A 24,090-nucleotide genomic window follows, 5' to 3' on the forward strand; every position below is an offset into this window, starting at 1 on the left:
TTTTGGACCTTCACTAGTTTAATGATATTTTTTGCTATTGTTTAGCAACAATTTGACAGCCTTACATAGTAGGTAAAAAGTAGTAGTAGTAAGGCAGTAGTAAAAAAGCACCAATATTAGAGAGGGTTTACTCACAACAACAACAGCAACAACAATAATGAACAAGCAAATAAAAAACATAAATGAAGCAATAGCTTAATACATAATATGTTCAGGTATTTAAGCAGAGAAGCAAAAGCACGTCAATGAAGTCAAAATCTGAAAAGGCCGTCCAATAAAAGCATATGGCTCTATTAACGACAATCCAGCTCCTAATAACTAATATGTCATTTGATTAATTCTCATTCAAACGTAATTTAGAAAAATTACAGACCTTCTTGAAATAGGTTTAAAGTGAAGGCTTGTATAAACTCAGCAGTTTTGAGTGGAACTGTATTGTATTTATTGCTGCCTCACTTATTTGCTTATCACACATCACATCTAGTCATGTCTTCAGAAAACATCATCACTTCCTCTGTGCTTAATAAACACTTCACATGACATCACATTAACATAACATAAAAATATGGATGCTGTATGAATAAGTAACATAAACTGAATAGGGACTGTGACCTTGGATAAGCATAAATCAATATTTAACACGGATTACCCACCAAAGTGACATTTTTTATTTTCATTAAAAGAGTGTGATATTAATATGTTCATACAGAAGGAGGGCACTATTGATCGTGTCAGACTGAAAGATGTCTGGGGTGAAAATTATGTGTTTGATATTTTCCTTAGACTCTGTCTTCTCTTTCACACGTTAATTAAAAGGCTGCCAAGTCTTGTTTGAGGGGTCAGTGATGGTTAAGTGGGAGGGCAGTGATCTCGAGAAAACTTTTATCTCTGTGCAGTGACATTTGTAGAGACGTGGACCAACAAGGAAAAGACTATTTAGCCCAAAGGGCAGCAGAAACACTGTTCCTCATCCACCGAGTCTTCAATAATAGTTAATAGAATGAGTAAATAATTTAAACAGAAGTGATCATGACTACAAATTTGATGAAAAGTGACAACCTGCTGTGATACTGTGAAAGAGCAGAATCTACCATCAATGCTGGCTTCAGCTAGGACCCAGACTACTGGCAAAGTGACTGCATTTTATAGAAGTTTGTAAAAACCATTTCTAAATTCATATCCGCATCACCAGAACCAAAAATGCAAATATCTAAAGTAAAAAGAGAAAGATTTTTAATGTTAACCTTATATTCCACACTTAATTTTATTCCCTGAGAGTTCAAAGTTTTTTTTCAAAATCTAAACCTAAACTCAAAAATTTTCTTGCCCAACTTTTCTCTTGTGATGACATAAAATAGGAAAAAACATTCATTTCAGTTTATTAAAGCTTTATTGAAGTTCAAGCAAAAAGTTTATTGCAAAAACAGCTATTGTGCTTTTGATCTATTTTATTAAATCACATTTTTGTAAATGATGCACTCCAGCTAGTATTAATGAAACTGCTTCATTGGTTAGTTTGTTTGGCAAATGACCTCTGGAGATACAGTGGATTCAGAAACCCCTTTACTTTTTGAACACTTTATTGTGATGTGGATTCAGTACAATAACACATCCAACCACTGACCTTTAACTTTTTGTCTATTTTTTTGTAATGCCCTTTATTGGGACTTATTGTCCTTTTATCGTGATCTGTTGTGCTTTTATTGGGACCTATTCTCCTGTGTTTCATTGCATGTTTTACTACTATGTTTTCTTTGTGTACTTTTTGTAATGTGCTTTTATTGTGACTTATTTTTCTTATGTTTGACTGTTATGTTTTTTGTTTTTTACCTGCCTAGGGACTGCGGATGTAAATTAGCATTGTTGCTATAATCAGCATATTTATGTCTATCGCTGACATTCATTAATGTGCACTGTCCCTATAAAATAAAGAAATAAATACATTAGTTAAAATGGCTTGTATCTGTAAGATGCAATATATCTTTTGTTACTGCTAAGAAATTCCATGAAAAAACAAGCCAAAAAAACAACAACAACAATGTTCTAGTCTGTTTCTAACTTCCTGAGCAGCTGATCTCTAAAACCACAAATACAAAACAGATGACGTTTTAAATTTTTTTTTCTTATAATCAATAGAATTTTAGTTAAGGCTATTTTCAGTTGCAGTATTTGCAGAAGCACACCAGTGTAGGTGGCTCAATAAAAAATAAAACAAAAGTGCACACGTTCATCCTATTGGAGCAACGTCTATGGCACAGAGGGAGACAACGCCTGTCAACAGAGTGCAGTGTTTTGCTTTTTTTTTCTTTCTTTCTGTACAGTTTGCTAATTTAAAAAAAAAACTAGTAAAATATCAATATTATGCATGATTGTTTCGGTGCAGTTCAAAATTCTGCTCTCAAAGCTGTGAAAATTTGATTTGAGAGCACCTGCGAGCACTTCAAAAAATTCAGGACAAGAACTCCTCATCCCTAAATGGCAAAACGGGTCAATGCCCTCCATACCGGGAGGATTCTTGAGTGCTTTCTGATCTGGCCCTCCTGTGGTTCGGACAAGTTCAGACAACTGAAATGTCTTGGTTATGGCCAAAAGGCTGCTTTCATTGTAGTGTCACAATTCAATACTAACCACAATTATGGTTATTTTGGTTTACTGCAAATCAATGATCACTATCAGCTGAATTATTGAAGCTTAAAATGTGTGTTCTGCTCAAAGAAAAAGAAAAACACGCATAGAAGAAACAGTCCATGCAGATAAAATCACTTGGTTTAAGTAAATCTCACACCTTGTTTCACTCATTTTCAATTTTTAGTTCCACACTTGTCTGAGTTGTGAACATCGTAGGAACTGAGTGATGAGGCAAGAGGCTTTTCTGTGTGCAGCTACTGAACTAACATCTACTGAAGCCTGAACACGAGGCATTAATGCAACATTGACAAAGTGTCTCCATCGATGAGCAGAGGTTCAGCAAGTAAAACAGAGTAGAATAGCTTTGTTGTCATCATAAATGGGGGCATGACGGAAATATAAATAGCTGCCACTGGACAGTGCATTGATAACAAGCAATGAGTAATAAAATAAGAACATTAAATAACAAAATCAAATTTACGTAGACTACATTAAGAATGACAACATATGACATATGCAAAAGAGACAAGATGTACACAGTGTGGGAGGTAAATGAAATAAAATAAAAAAACAATAAAATAGAATAAATATGGTCAGGAGATTGCACATAAGCAGCATTTAAACAAAAGAGACGGGGTGAGGTGTCATGAGCTGTTTCAATACTTGACATCTATACAAGAGAATATACATCGCAAATAGCTCAATTTATTTACAGTTAGATAAATAAGATTTAACCACTGTAGAAAAATTGAAAGTCTGGTAATATGTTACACAATGGTGCAATACTGTAACTTTCAAAAACTGTAAATATCTTTGAAATAGTCATGTTCTTAGCTGATTTTAGTATAGCAAAACTGTGTAATTTCACACTGTAAGAGAAGAAACTATTTCTATCTGTTAAAAAATCATTTTTGAATTCTCATTATATGTAAGAATATCTGTAAAAATATCTTTATGTTTTTGCAGATTTAAATATAGTAAAACTTGTGTAATTTTACAGATAAAACATTACAAAAGAGCAAATTACTATTTACAAATAGAGATTTTTAATGTGGCTATTATTTACAGTTTCACTCTTAATGTGTCTTTTTTGTTGTTCACTATTATCTGCAAATTAATAAAACTGTAAAAATGTATAAAATAACAGCAATCTGTTAAAAAAGATTACAGATAAAAACTGTTAAAATGCCTACTTTCTTTAAATCAGAAAAGATGTCCATATCTTTTTGTTCAGTGTGTTTTGCCACTAGGGAATGAACTGAATTCAGGTAAGGGAGAACTTTATTTTGATGCAAAGATTTGCATTAGAAGCATTTGGGCCAAGATGGAAGTTAAATGGGCGCTGAGTTTATTTAAATGCAAATTTGCAACAAATATGTAAAATCAATTGCTAATTGTGACAAATAATTGCGATCTCAATATGCTGATTAAAATAATTGTGATTATTATTTTGGCCCTGATTGGCAGCCTGTTAAGAAAACCAGCACTTACAGAGTGTTAGTAGAGAGAGGAGAGGGAACACAAACATTTAAGTACTGTAAGGTGCACATTTAATACTGCAGTGACTGCTGTTCACAACTTGTACTGAGTTTGAACTCAGTAAAATATGTTTTAATATTGTGCATTGCAGCCTCGCATGGAAACTTGAACTTGTTCTGTAAGAAAAGCTTAGGAGCTTGTAAAATTGACAAATAAGATCATTGGGGTAAGTCAGGTATTGCTCTTACAATTACAGTGTAACACGCCAGCGGAAAGCCAATAGCACTCAAGACTGTCCTGAGCAGCCGCTGCAGAATGTGTTTAGCTCCTGCCTTCAGGCTGGCATTTCAGAGTGCCTGTCATGAGACCAAAGAAACATAAAGTCTCCCTCCTCTCCGTGGCAACTGACAGGGCAGGATATTAAGCTGGCCCGCTTGACTAAGAGGAGTGATTTAGAGGACAGGTGAGTACAGAAGAGAGAGCAGTAGCCTGTTTAAAGAGGGGTAAATTAAAAACATAAAGATTCAATCACAAACCTGCTGACAATAAATGAATGGAGCTTTGTAATAATATCCGGGGCTCCAGGCATGGTTCAGTAGCTGCTGCACTGGAATCCAACCTCATCACAAACAAGTAGATACAGCATATTTCAAGATATATCTCTTATATTTCAGTATAAACAGATATCTTTAGCAAAAAAAATACTGTCTACCAAGTACTCACAAAACATTACAAGATTTACATGCATTGTTAATATTGTTAATACTTTTAAGTGGGACAAAAGTTGAAAAATTATGAATCATAAAAGCCTGAATGTCACAGTCTCTAAATGTGAATAACGACATCATTAAAAACTACATATCGACACATCAATGCTAATTACTTATAATTTTAATGTAGCACTTCTATTTTTTCCCATTTAGGGTTAGAGTTTCATTTGCTGCAGTAACTTTGTGCAAAAAGCCTCATTAAATTCAACCGTTTCATGCTAAAACGTTGCTTTTTTTCTCTGCTGTGTGTTCTGTTTGTCTAATGACACTTTTGGTCCGCTTCAAGAACAGAAATTACACTAATTGCCAGTTTAGTCACAGGTCATATCAGTATCTCAAAAACTGAAGAATGATGCATTTTGCTATTCAAATTATTGTTAAATTTGCATCTATTATTGGCCCCAAAATTGTCGGATCAAATGAAAACGGATAAAACATGCTCTTGTTTACTATAATTCAATTTATGTAATTTTTCAAATAAAATATAATAAAGCTTACATTTACGTTACACGAAATGCAGAGACTTGTAAACTCAAATCCCACCTTGTCAAGTTGATCTCCAAGTCCTCCCAATAGTACAAGCCCAAATTACTGCCACTGTGCAGTATTTTAAATATCGTGATGTATTCTAAATATCCTTTTCATCCAAATACACATGTCCATGGGTTAGGCTGTATATGTCAGCTCTGTGCTTTTAAAGTGTACCGAGTGAATAGAGTCGCAGATAGAGTCTCCTCTTCGGTCTGTTAGTGGCTGTGCCTTTGAAGAGCACTCCTGTTTGTTTACTCTGGAGTCTCAAATTGGGCGTGATGCTTGGTTAGATTTCCATCAGGAGCTGGCTGGAGGTCATTGCAGGGGGCCACCCTGAGTCCTGTGAAGTCTTCAGCTGCCTATGTTTAGCCGAGTACTTCCCTAATGCTTCTGCAAAATAAAAAAAATAAAAAGCCTCCGTGGAATTCAGTGAGAGGGGAGGGGAAATTGGCCGCAATTCTGTTACTCATTCCATAAAAGACCCAGAGACCTAAATGATATCCTCAGTGGACTTCTGACAACCTATTTTTCTTATAGCTTAATGAATATTTGATGGATTGTGAGTATGAGTCAGCCATATGAATTGCTATGAGAACTTCTACACGCTTAAATAAGTTCTGAAATAATGTCACATACAGGGAGGCTTTAATAAAAACAATAAATAAGTAAATAAATAAATACAACATCAACAAACTGATGGACTGGCGATGGAAGGCTTCTTAAAGACTAATCTGTTGCAAAAGCTATAAATCACAAAGAGGGAAATAACAAATTACATTTCAGTCTGGCACAATGTTTAGCTTGTAAGTCACACCACCCATACTAGCAAGCTTTATTGTATAAAATTGTGGAAACCATGTAATCAAAACTGTGTCATGTTACTTGTCTTGGACCCTACTTGTCGGCTTTAGTGGGCTGATATGGATTTTCTTACCTTGTTTGCTTGGGATGAAGTTTTTTCCACTGAATTCCACTCAGTAATCACAAACTATACAGGTAGTTTGAAAGCACAAAAGCACCTCTGTTTTGTCAGTGGAAACCATTCTACGATTCTCACATCTTTTTGACAACAACTGGGCAAAAAAGAAAAAAAAAATCATATTTGCATTTTTGTAAATCTGAATCACTAACACAATGCCTTTGTTTTTGTGAAACTCAGTTTAAAGTCGTGTTCTGCGCACCAGGGGTTGTGCGAAACACACTTACAATATTTTGTTGTGCTATATGTTGGCTTTTTTGTGGCATCAGGGAGAATACATCATCATACATTAAAGGTGAGCATATAGCAAGTCATGACAATCATAGCCAGGCACATTCAGTTCTTCATTCCTGTTTAAAACGCATGATGCACTGATTGTTTTGGAAAGGAGTTTACCTCAGAGGAAACATATAATTGTCTGGGACCCTCAGAGCTCAAATATGAATGTATGAATAAAACAGCTCAAGAAAACTGCCAAGAACAGATGAATGAATATACAATATAAAACAAAAGTATGCTTTAAAATGCAGCTTAGTGCTTTCAGGCTGTTTTTAATTCTGACATAGGTTATATCTAATTACATGGGAGTGTTTTACATGAGAAAAATGGACAGAATTGAAATGCATGAGTACAGTCATAAATGTAGATGCCTGCATAACTGTACATTGATGTGATTTATGAATAAATTAGGATTTTTGTAATAGCACTATTGTAAAATGTAACCTGATCACTGTCTATCATATTACAGTGGCAGGCATGTCTATCTGTAATGGAATTAAACATGACTAAGAGGTATTTTGTTAAAAAAGTAGATGACACATGAAGTGGTTGCCTTGGTTACCCAGTGTTACTGGGACTGGTGTGAATGGACAATCCTGGGTAAGCCCTGAAAAAAGTTTAAACCAATGCATGTTTTCTGAATGAAAGTGCATTAACAGCTTAGAATCCAGGGTACCACAAAGTCTGCAGCAGAAGCTATAAAATGCGTGACTATGACATATTTAACACAGGGCTGCACAGTGGGTTAGTGGTTAGCACTTTCGCCTTGCAGCTAGAAGATCCCAGTTTTTTGCATGTTCTCCCTGTTCTCCATGGAGTTTACATGTTCTCCCTGTGCATGCGTGGGTTTTCTCTGGGAACTCCAGCTTCCTCTCACAGTCCAAAAACATGCTGAGGTTAATTAGTAATTCTAAATTGTCCGTAGGGATGAATGCAAGTGTGACTGTTTGTCTCTATGTGTTGTCCTGCGACAGACGGGCGACCTGTCCCCTACCTTCACCCTAAGTCAGCTGGGATAGGCTTCAGCGGCCCCGCGACCCTTAGCAGTGTACAGATAATGGATGGATGGATGTTTGACGCATGTATAGCAGTTCTGTCATGAAGTCATAAACTGTGACTCCATGACAGAGACTGTGAATGGAACAGTCACCTTGTGCTGCTTTCAGCTGTAAAGAGACTCAGCAGAATAAAAGAAAGGCCTTCAGTATTTTGTGAGAAGCATTCATTTATCTGGACTGTCTGGCTTTAATTCAGTAGTTGAAAAACAACTTTTTTTGTCAGACATCAGCTGTTTGAAAAAAAGTGGAAAGACGAGCAAAATACAAACAGAGGGAGTTGTGTTATGAATGAGTTTGGCTCATGTTTGCTGAGATGAATGCTATGGAAGGGGACTGACCTGCTCAGAGCCAGCCGATTGTGCAAAACATACCCCTTGTTTTACTAAAACTGCAGCCGTGCTGACGGATTGGCATCACTACAACCTGTACCATGTCATTTTGGCACAGGGCAAATCAACAAGCTGCTGGAACAGAGGAACAAAACAGCTTGTGCGTAAGACACCATGTTCAGTGCACAGACATTAAAAAAAGTCCTTAATTTGTTATTTGACTTCAAGGTTCCTTAGGCTATACGGATAAATAGCTTTTTATTTATATCTGTGCTGTATTTTATTCCATATGCTTATATTTTCCTACCATAATGACTAACTTGGCCACTTATTTTTTCTCAATAAGTGGTTTTGTGAATGCTTCTCTGTCCCTGCCATTATCTAATATTGATTTTAATTGACTTGGCATCAGTTTCATGTAATGATGAAATTATTCCTTTGCTTTGTGCATTAACAAATGCACAATTGATTTCCACCACTATTCATCCATCTATCCATTGACTGACACAGTGGGCTGTATTGGCATGGTTGTTTACTGCTGGCTGCATGGTGCCAACTTTTTCTTTTTTTTTTTTTTTGCTTCAGGCTACATGCTTGTTATTTTGTAATGGAAAAAAATCCTCCTTTTTTTTCTCACCCAGAGGGATTTGGAGAGAGTCCAACAAAACTACCTGCAGATTCCCTCGGGGCACCCGGCGGTCATTCAGATGTAAATCTGTGACAAATCAACAACTTTGATACGAACATGTTGAGAAACAAACAGAGGCTACTTCCAATTATCAGCAGAATTTTTAAAAGACTCTTATTAACTTGAACAGGTATTTCTATTATGAATCTCTCATCTCGGCGGCAGATCAAATTGACTCCTTTTACTTTTGGTCACTGCACAGTCAAAACAATTTGGATGCCGTGAGTGCTGCTGGAGACTTCAAGGAACACCAGCACAATGAATGCTCTCTGGTTTCTTCCCACTGCAGAGAAAGTACATATTTCAAAAATATTGGCAAGAATAAGAATGAGAAAAAGTGAGTCTCTGCACAACTTCATTTATAATTTTACTGGCATGTACTGATCCAGACGCATTACTGATTGTCTTGATATATGATACAGACAAAATTACGCTTTTGAAGGATAGCGTAGATGAAAGCTCCATCTAGATTTACCTATGTTAATCAAATTACTAAAAAAAATCTATATGTGAAGAGAAGTCGGTAATAATGATTTCTCTTCTTGTCCGCTGACTTGTCCTGGGATCACCTTCAGGTTTCAGTGGTGGAAAACACTGGACTGTTTCACACCACATAAGCCAAACTGGCCTAAGTGAAATATATATATAAAAAAAGAAAAACACATGCAAAAAGAAGTTATTGGGCTGTGCATGACTGCTCTGGAGTCCAGAGGAAGACGAGAGTGTCAAGTCAGATGTGCAAATTCAAAGTACTGAAACGGTCCAGTCAGGCTTAAAGTGTGTTCAGATTCATCTTGTGTGACCTGTTCTTTGGGATTTTGCAGGCAGATCGCTGCCCTCAGTCATGCTTCGGATATGGTCTTTTTATTCAGCAGCAAAGAGGCTGACAAAAACACTTATTAAGGTGTTGAATAATTTAGTTGAAATGTGAAGTAAGCTGTGATTCTCTTTTTAGAATCCTCTTCAAATCACTCAATCGGAGAACTTGCCTTAGCTATATGTTTCCAGTGGCCATTCGCTAGCAGGATATTATTGACCTTTCAGCGCTGATAGAAATGAATCGATAGGTAATTGTGCTGTACTGGAAATGATAAACATAATGCAAAGAAAATTGCTACCCAGTGCCTATAAATACAAGCCTGCTCAATGATTCAGAGCTACAGTGATGAAAATGGAAAGAGTAAATTTCACCATCTGCCAGTGCAAACAGGAGAAAATGTATGCATACAAACACTGTGCATCCAACAATAGAAGTTGATGACATCCTTCATAAACTGCCAGAGACAGCTGATTACTCCATTGCCAATGATCGGGCTTCTCCTACTAAAAAGTGTTATAAAAACAGTGAATAAATTAGATCTGATTCTCTAAACTCTAATTAACTGAACATGCATGTTATTAAGACATTAGAATCTGTGCATAGACTCAGAAATTCTTCATAACATTATGTTTCGGGAATAGGATCCCCCATGTAAAATGACATTTTTAATAATCAATAATGACCCTTCGAGGTCAGATTTGCTCCCTTTCTACAAGTGTTTTGTGTGCAAACCACGCCGTAGTTCTGCATGACACTGTAAACGTGTCCAGTGAACACTTGGTTATTCTGGAATAACAAAAACAACCCTGCAACTGCATCTTCGATCTTGCGAGTAGCTCCATGTCAGAGAGACATCACTGCGTCACTCCACATGCTCGAAGACACGGCTCCTTGTTTACATGCTTTGCCATTTTGACAAGCTGAGAGAAAAACTACACTGGCTTTGTTTGGCGAGGGAATGTGTCACCTAAATACAACAGCATGGCCCTTTGATGTGCCGCTGCTGTCTCTTTTCATTTCTTTTGGTCTATCACAGCAGAAGAATTCCTAGATGCGGGAGTGGTCGTAGAAAAAAAAAAGTCAGGCCAGCAGTATACAGATCCAGATGCTATGTTAAATTCGGGGAGTATTGCTTTTACAATGATTAAACAAGAACTACGAGGACTGCAGATGACTAAAGCCATGGAATAATGTTTGTCTCAACAGACCGCAAAGCTCGCTGACCTTTCTTTTAAAGGGCAGGAAAACTTACAGTCATGCAAAAAGAGATTACAAACACATTATCCCACTGCAATAGTGTTCTACAGTCATATGTATCCAATGTTTTAAGTACCGGAGTTCAAAATGACGTGCAGATGTTTCTTATCATTCGACAGTTAAACAAACAGAAAGAAAATTAGGTGACAGAACTCCAAATCAGCTTGTTCCAATCAATCACCTGCTCACCATTCACACAGTACAAACTTACATTCCTGACCTTTGTTAACCCACAGGAAAACCGGCACACAGCTTATGTTCATGCTAATAAAGCTTACAGACGTTAAACATTCCTATCTAAACACAAACACTGCCAAAACTATTATGCTAAAATATGTCACAGTCAGTTTCCTGCAACATTTTTCTAGTGTGCAGCTGCAAGAGCTAAATCAATTGCAAAAGACTCACCACCACGCCAGCATATCTGCCTGTCTTTGGGGAGTCGCCACAGGCATTCTCTCATGCACTTACAGCTGGGTTGTAGCTCAATAACAGCACTAACAAATAATTCTTGATAGGATGTTTTTCAGTTTTGCTGGCTTTCAGCTACATCTCTACTAGTTTAGCTCATCTGGAGGCTCGAATACCATATCTGTTGAGCAACATGAACTCTAATGTCTTTTTGCATTAGCACTTTTCTCTGCTGCTCCAGCTGCAAGATGTAGCTAATTCTGTTTGCTAAAAATGTCATTCTACACGAGAGCGGCATCAATCATCTCATCTCTTGGCAGGGGAACGGCTAGTTATTCCTTCAGCTATGTGCAAGCTGATGAGAATAAAATATTAAAATGCATAATTTTGCAAACAGTGTGCTCAACGGGAACAATATATCTTCCAGATATATAAAACTGACGATAAAATCTAGCAGTAGCCATAATAATTGTGTCCATGTGGAGGCTATACATTTAAATACATACACCACAGCACGGCCATCAGCTGTGGCAACCCCGGATATTATAAAAAGCATGTGATGCTTGTAAATAGAAAGCAGAGCTGTGTAAGCATTCTGGCCAGAGATACAGACGAGCAGCATTTTGCAGATTCTGCACAGCCAGTAGCAATTAGAAAGAGAAGATAGGGACTCTTGATGATGCTGAGGATATGGAGATCACTTCCACTTGGCTAAATGAGTCATCCAGCCTTCAGCTCTGTGACAGGCAGAAACCCACTAGCTGGCTTGTTTGTTCTTGTCGTGTCTCTTACAGACACCATCATGCTTGATACTTAGTCGGTTTGAGAGCCTGTGTGTCTGTGAGTGTGGCTGCATTAAACACCTCAGGTTTAAGTTGAATATGAGCTTATTTTCCACCAAGATATCTGTGTCCATCTGTATTTCAATCCATGCAATTAAAAGAAGAGCAAATAAAATCAATACGGATCGCTTACACCGTGGTGTCAAAGGAGTCAGATGAGGACAACTGAAGCCTATATCTTAATTAGGAAAAATAATGTGTCCGTGGGCACAATGCAGTGCATGTAATAAGGCAAAACAATGACTTCTCTTTTAAAGGAGTTAATTACTTTTACTGTAAATCCATTTACAATGAAATAGACTATTCATTAAGCACCTGCCTGTTCGGATATATTTACATCATCATAGAAACACAGCTTTGGTACATGCTTCCTCATTACTGAGTGGGAGTACACCAGAAGTTCAAAGGTATTGAATTTTGACCTGAGCTCTACTGACCTTTGTGTGTGCAGCTGCTCACCGTTGACCACTAGGTGAAAAAGAAGAAAAAAATCTCTATTTTTTTAATGCTTTTGAATTTCTACACAAGTAAATTAGCAATTTATTCTTTTATGCACACAACAACTTTTACTTAAGTTAGTATCTGCAACCAGATGAAGCTCACACATTTGGTACAAAAACACAGTGCGACTCTAAAATGCAACATTCTACTGCTAACAATATGCCACTGCAGGGAAGGTCACGCCGTCTTGTACAGCATCGTCTGGAGTTTCAGCAGCTAACACACGCACCCCTGTTTTTCTGCTGGTATGCGAACACAGCTTTACTGTTGCTACACCTGTCAGTCTTTCTACTCTCACCGAGTGCATTCAGTGATAATGATGGTGATTCACCACTTGAAGTTCTTTGTCTAATTTTTGAAACAACAAGCCAGAAACAAAGGCAGCCTTCAGCTGATGATTGTCAGGTTTGTCGGCTCAAAAGAGATCTGAAACCAGATGATTTATATCAGATATAGCGAGCTAACTAACAGGTGACCTATCAGAATCCAATCATGTACAACTAAAGCGTCACGTGTACTCCTTTAACCCTTCTGTCACATTTTTACTCAACAAGGGAACATTTTTTGTGCAACATAAAATGGAAACAGGGGAATCATCATGACTAGAAGCAGAGAGAATTCAAAAATGCCATTTGTGTCATGTGGCACAGTTATAGTTCCATAAATCATTTAAAAGAAAATAATAAAGAATTTCTTTGACGATCTATTTTTTTTCAATGAAAAAGGCATGAAATAAACATTTCAGGTGCCCACAGTTGTTACCAATACTGGCAGAAAACATGATGGTTCTAAATACTAATATTAGTCACATTAGGACTGATCCAATGTGGTTGTAGAATGTTAGTGCGACTTAGATAGTTTATAATAACTCTTTTCGTACTACCTGTCAAAATCACTTTAAACCACTTAAATCATTTTAAATCACTGTGCCTTGAAAGGTATAAATACTGTCTATTGAATTTTAATGCAATTTTTATTTCTATAGATTTTAAAAGTAGAAGTGTTTTGTTCGTCATATTGTACAGCAAGTTTTGTAAAAGTATACACTAACCTGCCAGTTCTGTCTTTTTGTTATTTTTGTCATATGTAAGCTGCTGAATACTTCAAATTTATCTATCTGTCTATCTATCTACTATACATGTTAATATAATTTAACAAAATACCTCTTAGTCATGTTTAATTCCATTACAGATAGACATGCCTGCCACTGTAATATAATAGACAGTGATCAGGTTACATTTTACAATATTGCCTACGACGCACTGAAGCGTAAAGGGTTAATTTGCTTTTATGCTTGTTTGCTGCTCTGCGTAAACACAACCTGCAGTCCAGCTGAAAAGTTCAGAAATTCCTCGAGTTACTAATAGCTTCAGAGTTGTGCGAATGATGTCAGAATTTTGTCTTTTTTACAGAATGTGGTTAGTCCAAACAGTTTATATCTTGTGAATTATTGAATGAGGAATATAGAATTAAACAGTTTTAAGTTTTCAGACAGAATGGCAAATCAGAGATGAGTAGTTCAAGGATCATCATAAATAGACTTAGACAGACTGTATTAATCCACACAGGGAAATTCTGTTAAAAAATCCTACAATTCGTTCTGTTTTTACAGTTGCTGGCTGTGAGAAATGGTGGAGTTTTGGCAAAAGCCTTTCAAACCGGCTGCTTGGGGTTTAAAGGGGTTAACATATGGAAAAATCTTGCTATACATAAATACAAATATAGATCACTGTGTGAGATAAGAGTTCACCAAACTACCAATTAATACGTGCCATTAGTTTGGGCAACATGAGGCTAAAACGATTGTGTTACACTGACGTGACTGGTCTGCCAGAAATGACGTAAGCCTGAAAAACTAGCGTAGTGTTTGAATAACAGCATGCGTTCCCCTCGTCTCTCTCTCTCTGTTTCTCTCAGGGTATTTTAACAAGGTGCTGACAAGAAAAATGATAATGATGTGTCTGTCATGATGCAGAGCTGGATAAATTTGTCATGATGGCAGGTGACTGATGGTCTGGTATCATCCACGGGCCACACCATGAATTCTTTCTCTGAACATTTGAACACACACACACACCCGCGCACACACACACACACACACACACACACACACACTGAAAATCAGGGTGTCTAAAATCACTCAGCACAGGTATGAACAGGTAAATCACATCCTTTCTCAGGTTGATGCTCATTGTTCACTGCCTGTCCATTTTTTTTTCTTTGCAGCCTGAAAGGCATGAAGTCATTACAGTAACCTTTACAAAGTGTAAACTACTGTACTGTGACTGTAACTTTAAATGTATGACATGGATGCTGTAATCACTCTTCTTCTGCATGGCCATACTGTATGTAGGCTACATCAAAGTATTCACCAAGGTCATTATTGTTTCAATGTTGCACAGATTTCAAAATAAGCACAGCGTGGCGCGTTAGTTTTTCCTTTTTTCCCTCAGCAACGCTTGTAAAAGCCACAGTGTGATACTGACAACTTAATATCCAAACTGCTTGTATTTATATGTATGTATTAAAGTAACCAGTGGCTCTTAATTTGTTGAATTGCCAAGAATTTTCTTTAAATCCCCAGCTTGTAAGCCTCCTTGATTTGTTTGGTGTCACAGTGTGTCTCATAAATTCTTACGGCTCCCGTTGTTAATGTTAAGTGATGGTTTAATGGCTTTGTGAAGCATTTAGAGCAATCCTATTCATTTACCAGTGAAACAAGTTGGCTCCACTGGCTTGACATGCTTACAAATAAAATTAGGCTGTGCTGTTATCTTTTTTATTCATTTTCACCCTGTGTTATTATGCAAAAACAAGTACAGGAGTAATGTTTTATCATATTCTTTTGTATAGTATTTAGAAACATGCATTTTTAAAAGCTTAAACATTATTAAACAAGTATTTGTGAATGTGCACAATACATTAGGAAGGTTATGGTTTATTTTATTGAATAAATGCTAAATTATTAAACAGTTACAGTACACCATGCATATATTTATTTCAGAATGGGAATTAGGCATATGCCAATATTATAATGATCACAGTACTTTATCACATACATTTATTCAGACATGCTGCTTTTGAAGGAAAGCTGATAGAATCGGTCTTTGTAACTTATTTTAGAAGAGTGCTACATCAGTCAAGTCCTTAATATTATTATTGCTTGCTACTGGAGTCCATCAAACCATTTAGAGCATTTACTGCCAGAATTTTTATTTAAAAAAAGAAAAAGATTTCCTGTTTAATGTTTTCAGCTCAGGCAAGAAACCCAGTCTGTCTCCTGCTTTAATTTCATCACAAGATATTTTTCTCCGGCAAAAATAACAACAGATAAATCCTGATCTTCATCTTGCCAACAAAATGTGAAAATAAGTCATGTGATGTGACTTTCATGTGTCGAGAGAGAGAATCGAAGTCACCATGTGTTTTGCATGTGGGGAATGAAGCAACATGCAAAGAATTTTTTATCAATGTTTAACAGGAAGCAGGAAAACAACCCTAAGTCTGCAGTGACAACAGCACGGCAGATGTAGCGGCCTAGAAGATGTAAGTATATTGTAGTGCTGTAAATGGTTTAGCCAGAACCTGATTACTGAGATCCGAAAAGTAGATTATATTTACACTTTGTCTCAATCACATATTGAGTAACTTTACTGATGCAAATGGCATCAGACTGACAAATCTAATGGCATTTATTCAACCCTGGCTAGTCTGAGATATTTTAAATGCTAAGAAACACCTCTCTGTGCAAATATCCCTCTGCAAAGAAGATAAATCAAAAGAAATTTATCAAGTCTTACAAATGATATTATTTATAACCACATTTCACAGGTTTACAGATTAACTGAACAGAGCTTAAAATGAGCCAAAGACTTAATGTGCACAGTCTGGACGAGCATCATGCTCGCTCCATTAGAAAGCCTTACCTTGTCTGACACATTGTGTCACTGCCAATCATTAACCAGCAGTTCAATTCAAAGTGCAGAAAATGAGACTGAGCCAGCCTGTTACATTTATTTGGCTTTAAAGAAAACGGTTTTCCTATTTTCTGCTTTAATTTACTGTCATTCTAACTCATATTTTCATACAGTAAACAGCAGGCATACAAGTTGTATACAGTGTTGCTGGCATAGTGGTTTCATGCAAGATTCCCATTCTTCCCAGGCAGTGCATGTATTTCACAAATTTCTTTTGGGATTCATATAATTATATCTTGTTTTATGTAACTCGTGAGATTAATCATTTACTCTTCCATCTGACTAGTAAAACAGGAGAGGAATTCTAGGACCGTTTCATTGCATCTGTGACTTTTTCTGCCATGACATTTCAAAAATAATGATAGTCATAATCAAAGAAATGCTGAATATCAGATTCAACGATTGGCAAAAGCCAAGAGTCAACCAATACTACTTAACTGAAGATTTTTTTTAACTTGATTTATTGCCGTATACCAAACAGTACATTTAGATATTCTTCTTTTTAGTCTGTTTTAGTAAAAACAGAAGGAAAAAAACATCTATTCATAACATAAACCAATCAGGCATAACACTATGACCACTTGCCTAATATTGTGTTGGTCCCCCTTTTGCTGCTAAATAAGCCCTGATCTGTTGAGGTATGGACTCCACTAGACCCCTGAAGGTGTGCTGTGGTATCTGGCACCAAGATGCTAGCAGGACATCCTTTAAGTCCTGTAAGTTGTGAGGTGGCGCTTCCATGGATCAGACTTGTTTGTCCAGCACATCCCACAGATGCTCCATTGGATTGACATCTGGGGAATTTAGAGGCCAAGCCAACACCGTAAACTGGTTGTTGTGCTTCTCGAACCATTCCTGAACCATCTTTGCTTTGTGGCATGGCACATTATCCTGCTGAAAGAGGCCACAACCATCAGGGAATATCGTGAAAGGGTGTACTTGGTCTGCAACAATGCTCAGGTATCTGGTACATCCACATGTTTGGCAGGACCCAAGGTTTCCCAGTTAAACATTGCCAAAACACACTGCTCAGCCAGTTTGCCTTCTTCCTATAGTGCATCCTGGTGCCATGTGTTCCCCAGGTAAGTGATGCACACGTACCCGGCAATCCATGTGATGTAAAAGAAAATGTGATTTATCAGAACAAGCCACCTTCTTCCATGGCTCCATGGTCCAGTTCTGTTGCTCAGGTGCCCATTGGTGCTGTTTATGCAGTGCACAGGGATCAGCATGGGCACCCTGATTGATCTTTGGTTATCTAGCAACACAAGCAACAAACTGCCATGCACTGAGTATTCTGACACCTTTCTATCAGAGTTAACATTAACTTCTTCAGCAATTTGAGCAACAGTAGTTTGTCTGCGGGATCAGACCACACTGGCCAGCCTTCACTCCCCACATGCATCAATGAGCCTTAGCCGCCCATAAGCCTGTTGTTGTTTCATCACTGTTCCTTCCTTGGACCACTTTTGATAGATACTGACCACTGCAGACCAGGAACACCCCAAAATAGCTGTAGTTTTGGAGATGCTCTGACCCAGCCATCTAGCCATCACAATCTGGCCCTCGTCAAACTCTCTCAAATCCTTACACTTGCCCATTTTTCCTGCTTCTAACACATCAACTTTGAGGACACTTTGCTGCCTAATATATCCAACCCACTAACAGATGCCACAATGAAGAGATAATCAATGCTATTCACTTCACCTCTCAGTGGTCACAATGTTATGCCTGATCGGTGTACATATCCCTGATGCATGGTCTTAGACAGCCCATTCTCTCTGTTCTCTCTTGCTGTGGAATTTCAACTCAACATAAAAACCCGGAGACTCCTCTCTCTTGTGGCCTCACCAATCAATAGTATCAATAGTGGCATTTAAGCATAAGCAAAGTCCACAGGTAAATGTCATCAAGGGTTCCTTAAAAAATTGAAGGCTATGCCGCTAATCTAACCTTCTCTAATGAGTGATGATTTCAGAGAATGACAGTGACAGAGCGTACATGAGCTCAATCCATAAATTTCTATAATGCAAAGATGTGCTTCAGTGGTGAGAACTGACCTGTGATACATTTAGAAGTTGTCTCTGAAAGGCAAATCAATATTTCTTGTGAGGTGCATAGTAAGCAAATCGAAGTTCTTTAGCAACAGATAACGAATACAAAATGTCAGCAGACATCAAAAAATGAGTCTTTTGTGGTGAAAATAAACATCCCTTGGGTTCTACATTTCTAATTATAACACTCTCAACAATACTGTCTTTCCAAAGCAAAAAAAAAGCAAAAAAAAGTGTCTCCAAAAAAAAGAGAGAGAGATTCAAAATTAAAATCCACTTTTTTTACACCTCAAGGGTGTTTTGGTCTAACCAGATTCATCATTCTGTTGCAACAACAGCTTTTCCCATTACTGTCAAGCACATCGTCCCTTTGCGGCAATAGATTTGCCTCTTCACAACCGAACAAGACACTAACTTTTTAACACATGTCATAAAGCTGTGAGACATCTCATTCAGTGCACAGGGGCCCGTGTTGATCTGAGACTTCAGACGTGCCATTGGAGAGAACAAACAGTACGTCATCTGATGGTTTCTCGAATGACAGGCCTGTCACAAAACAGCCAAAAGCTTAGAAGTGCAGTTCACTTGACACACAGTCTTCAGGGATGTCTCTTCAAAAAAATGTTGCCCCATTTAAAAAAAAAAAAAAACGAAAAAAAATCTGTTAGTGTGGGTGGGAGGATGGGATTGGGGTATATAAAAAATAAAGCATTGGCCTACAAAGGATCCAGAGGGAAGACTCTATGTGCCTCCTTGGTATCCATTTAAGAGGAGGGCTTACAGCAGCCAGCTACTTACAGCTGAACTGAAGTGCTATATTACTCACCAAGCTCAGCTGGAAACACTATAGAAAATGTGTTTGCCTAGGATCTGCTCTCCTTTATCAATCCCAAACAGCAGGGACCAGAGCTTTAAGCACTATGCCAGGGTTCTAGCAATAGCAAACAACATTTCAGAGAGAAAAAAAAGAAGAAGAAATGGTTGCAGCACAAATAAGATTTCAGTTTTGTCTCTGTAAATCCTTTAAAGCTGAATCTAACAGTGCACATCCTACTGAATTCCCACCGACACCATTCAAAAATATGGCCTTAGAAAAGAAACATGCAGACTTAGAAGTACAAGTTTGCACACAGACAGACAGGCAAACCTGAGAAGACAAAATAAGAAACAGGTGCAAGGACACTCGATTTGAATCTTACCAATGAAGAGGTTCCACTCAGCATCTAGGTCTGCCTGGTTTGCTAGACAGCCTCTCATAACGTTGTGACAGTAGTTGTGACAGGGTTTCAGTCCAGGCATACCACGGCAGTACGGACAGTACAGCATCTTGGTCAAGGCTCTGACACATGCAGGAACTATGTTTACCTAGGAAGCAAATAGATGCTCTTCAGTTATAACATAAAACCGCAGCAGTTGTTTCAGTTCATGCTGCATTATTCCTAAAATGGAGAGAGGAGTTAGAATGTTACACACCACAAGTGACTTTCTCATATTTTCACAAAAACATTTTGAGGTTTCCACAGAAACCACAGCATCGATAGCAAGGAATGCAATTCCCAATTGAAACTTCAGGAGGGAGGGGAGTCGGACACATTTCAACTTTTGACAAACATCCCCGCACTATCATATCCTCTGAAGCTTGAAATGTGAAAACCCACCAGATAAAACTATATGACGAGACAAGGTTTACGACTCTGTCCATCTTGATTCCTGGTGAAGGCTGTGCCTTTTGTTGTTGGGCCATGTCATTGTACTGGCTTGAGCAAAAGTGACAGGATTCTCACATCTGCTTCCCTTCAGAGGTGGGGATGCAGAACGAAGAGTACATCTGATAATTGGCCTGTCAGCCTCTGTATTCATGCTTGACTTTAGATTTTGTCCAGCACAGACTCTGGAGACTGTTGGTATGTGTGTGGGCAGAAAAGGTTGTAGATCGGTCAGTGAAGCCCCAAGCAACTGGAGACCACCACTGAAACATGAAGGACATAGCTGTGACAGATGAACCAATATACCCATCACAGAAGAAAAAAAAAAACATTTCAAGAGACAGATAACAAAAACAAGCTGATGCCATGATCATGTTAGTTGTTCCAATAAACAGATGATTTTCCACCAAATTAATTTTAAATGTGCATAGTCTGTACAATGTATATACTGGTTTTAAAATAGATTTAATTTCTCAAAATTATTATTGCTAGTGAAACTTTTGTAAATATTAATACTGTCAGAACAAAGAAAAAAAGAAACTTTCAGAGACAGCACAAAGCACAGTGATATAAATACATCACTGATAAAAGGAGAAGAAAAGAAAGACAAAAGCGATCAAGAACTGAAGAAAGAAAACCACATTAGTGTACTTTAGTCGCTCCATGGCAACATCACATCCAGCCTCAGCTTTCTGTTCATCTGTTTTTATTGTTGCACTTCGTCTTTGATTTTACTGATACAATGATTGAACTACCTGTGTATGGAAATGTATGCAAGAGAGAGAATAAAATGGGACATGAGGGAAAACATGGTAAATGTAGAGAGAGGTAAGACAGAGGTCTGTGCTATTAATGTATTTTCTTCCTCTGCTGCTTGGCACCGAGCAACAAGGATCAAATGAACCATCTTTGACATTTGCAATCTGCTGCTGACATCACGCGATGCCTTGTAAGAAGGCCATTAAAGTAGGTTGCTAGCTGTCAATTCCATCGCTGCACATCACCCGCTGGTATGTGTTCTTGTAAATTGTTTATATCTCTCTGGGAGTGTAGTTAGCATGTGGGCATTTTAAGAAAACACGGTTCATTTGGGTGAACACATTTCACAGCTGACATGCATTAATGAGTCAGGCTTCTATGACATTACCTTAGGAAATGCTAAAATCATCTCTTGGCACAGACATTTTGATGGTTTGCAGATTTAAATCATTCAAATGTGGCTCTGCATGTTTTCATGTTATGTAATTTATTTATGTATTTTTTTGCTTTCCGAGCTATAGCTGGCAAAAGCATTTTATTCAGCATTAAAGTTTAAAGTTTCATCTTATCTTATTTATGTGTATTTGTGTCTTTGAATTATATAAATACAGAAGAGCTGATCTAATAACAAACAATGTAGTGTTTTCAATTCAGTTTCTAATTTTTGCATTATATAAATATCAATTTACAAAAAAAAATAAAGAAATAATGAAAACTGTGCATTCCTGTACTGACATTAATTATCTGTTCATATATCACAGCCTCCACATGGTGCAAATAAGGAGCTATAGTACATTCATATGCATTTAAATCTGCTTACAGCTTCATTACTATGTTTAATAAACCATTTAACAAATGTTAATATGCTGCTTATGTATGTTAAAAAGAGAGTTATAGCAAAATGTAACAAAATAATGTATACATTTATTATAATTCATATTAAATCTGTACATCAGGGACTTATATTCGCTGTACTGTTATGGGTGCTGCTCTCATTAAGCTCAATGCAGTACATTAACTATTATTTAATTTCAACATTTTCTGATTCACAGGCAGTGCTGGAGGGAGTTAAAAAAAAGAAAAGAAAAAGAAAGAAGAGCAAACAGAGAGAGAACAGGCTGTGTAGGAAGCCCAACATGCTGCCAAAGATGCAGAGCGACAAACACTGCGAAAACAGAGAGACAGATACAGATGAAACAGAAGGAGAGGAAACCGGACAAGACACTAGCAGACAAACAGAAGGAACAGGCAGGTGCTGTCGCCGCATTTGGACGGAGAAACAGAACCAACTGCACGCCAATCACAGTGTTTGCTTTGGAGAGAACAGCCTCTTATTTACCAAAGAGTTTTTTTTCCACTTCCAAATACACACTTTAGGAATTTCCTGTTTATGTATATTTATATATATTCTCCGGTTTTAGAAGATTATAAAAGCTACCAACACTAGAACATTTGGACATCTATTTTTATTTTTTTATTAATTTACTCCCTCTCACAACTTGTGCAGCAGTCTCCAGCGACCATTGGCTAATCTCTAGATCTCACTCTGTTCTTCCCGCGTCTTCACAATACTTTATTTTCGAAAAATCAGTATCACATATAAATCCGCGAAGTCTGCTGCGTGCAATTCACCAATCTACTGTAACTGAGACAGGGATGAGACAGTTTTTAGATTACACTTCCACCCGCATCCCTGTTCATCTCCTGCAATCAACACTCTCCTATCAAGCTATTTGAATCCTTTTGTTTCACAGGCTAATTTGCATATAAATATATTTTCTATAGTGACAGAGGGGAAGAGAGAGGGAGAGCTCGACCCCTTTGTTTTCTCCGTTTGCCCAGCACAGCCCAGTCACTGTACCTGGGCAAGGACGTTAAATTCAGTTTAAACCACAATCATAAAACAAAAGCAAGTTGACAGGATGACTTTGGAATATACTCGCTTAATAAATTCACCGTTCCACCGCCATGGTATAAATGATGGCAACATTACAGGAGAGCCTAATAAAAATACAGTATACTGTATCATCTACTCAACTTCAGCAAACCATTGCAAACGTAATTCTGTAAAATTTAATAGCATTGTACCTTTCCATCCAACTCGTACAATAAAGTACAGTATTTATTCATGAGAATATTAAATAATATAAAGAAAGTTCTCGGATTAATCTCTTTCTGTCAATTCAATTACACTTGGCCCAGTTTCTAGACAAGCTATTAAAGACATGGAGAAAAACACTGGGAGAATTTTCTTAACTATATACCCATTCCAACTGTACTCTTTATATTCAGTGTGGCTTTTCAGTGGCAAGTGAAGAAATATATTTCACACTGCAAATGGGGAAAGTGTTTTAAGCTGCCCTTGAGCTTTGTGAGCCTTTGGAAAATTTGCATTAAAATGGTGCCTCCTAACACAATTATCTAACAGGGATTTTTTACATCACTGCAGCTACTGTGCCCAGCAGTCGCCGGGTGCCCTGGATGAAGGGTAATCTGATAATCTTGTTAGCACTTATTTACAGTTGAGTAGATGGAATATTTCACAGCAAGCTGTGGGTAGCACTAAGAAGAGGGATGCCTCAGATTCAGAGTAAGATTAAAGCACTAATCTACTCATCTGATGTTTAAGTGCTATGACAACACTGCATAGAGAGCATGTGTTTGTGTGCCAGTGTGCATGGGAGTTTTAGCTGTGGTAGGGGATGCATTCAAACCTTTTAAACAGAAATAGCAATACAGCAATATTAAAAAATACCAAAAAGAAAAATCTCCAGTACAAGATCTACATTGAAATATGTCACTTATGTAAAAAAAAGATTAAGAATTATTTGAAAAAAGTTATTTAAACTTACAAAACAACACTATATTTGCACATAAAAGACCAGTTTTGCACACTGATTATTCTCAATTTTGTTACCTATATACATTTTTCTGTAAATACGTCTCTTTTTTAAAAATAAAATATTGAATAGCTGACTTCTACTTGTTGGAGTGCTTTCACACTGTTGAATAAGTGCTCTCA

The 24,090-nt window shown here is 37.4% G+C and overlaps 1 protein-coding gene across 2 annotated transcripts in view; it reads right to left on the reverse strand.

Moving 5' to 3' along the window:
• Positions 1 to 24,090, reverse strand: part of gpc6a (glypican 6a) — a 157,440-nt gene that overhangs the window by 51,275 nt on the left and 82,075 nt on the right. For both annotated transcript variants that reach the window (XM_051940990.1, XM_051940981.1), the window contains exon 4: positions 19,803 to 19,968. In XM_051940990.1, coding sequence (XP_051796950.1) covers positions 19,803 to 19,968 — 166 coding nt within the window. The remainder of the gene's footprint in view (positions 1 to 19,802; positions 19,969 to 24,090) is intronic.

This window comes from Acanthochromis polyacanthus, chromosome 2 (assembly GCF_021347895.1).
Source record: "Acanthochromis polyacanthus isolate Apoly-LR-REF ecotype Palm Island chromosome 2, KAUST_Apoly_ChrSc, whole genome shotgun sequence".
Classification (NCBI taxonomy): Eukaryota; Metazoa; Chordata; class Actinopteri; family Pomacentridae; genus Acanthochromis; species Acanthochromis polyacanthus.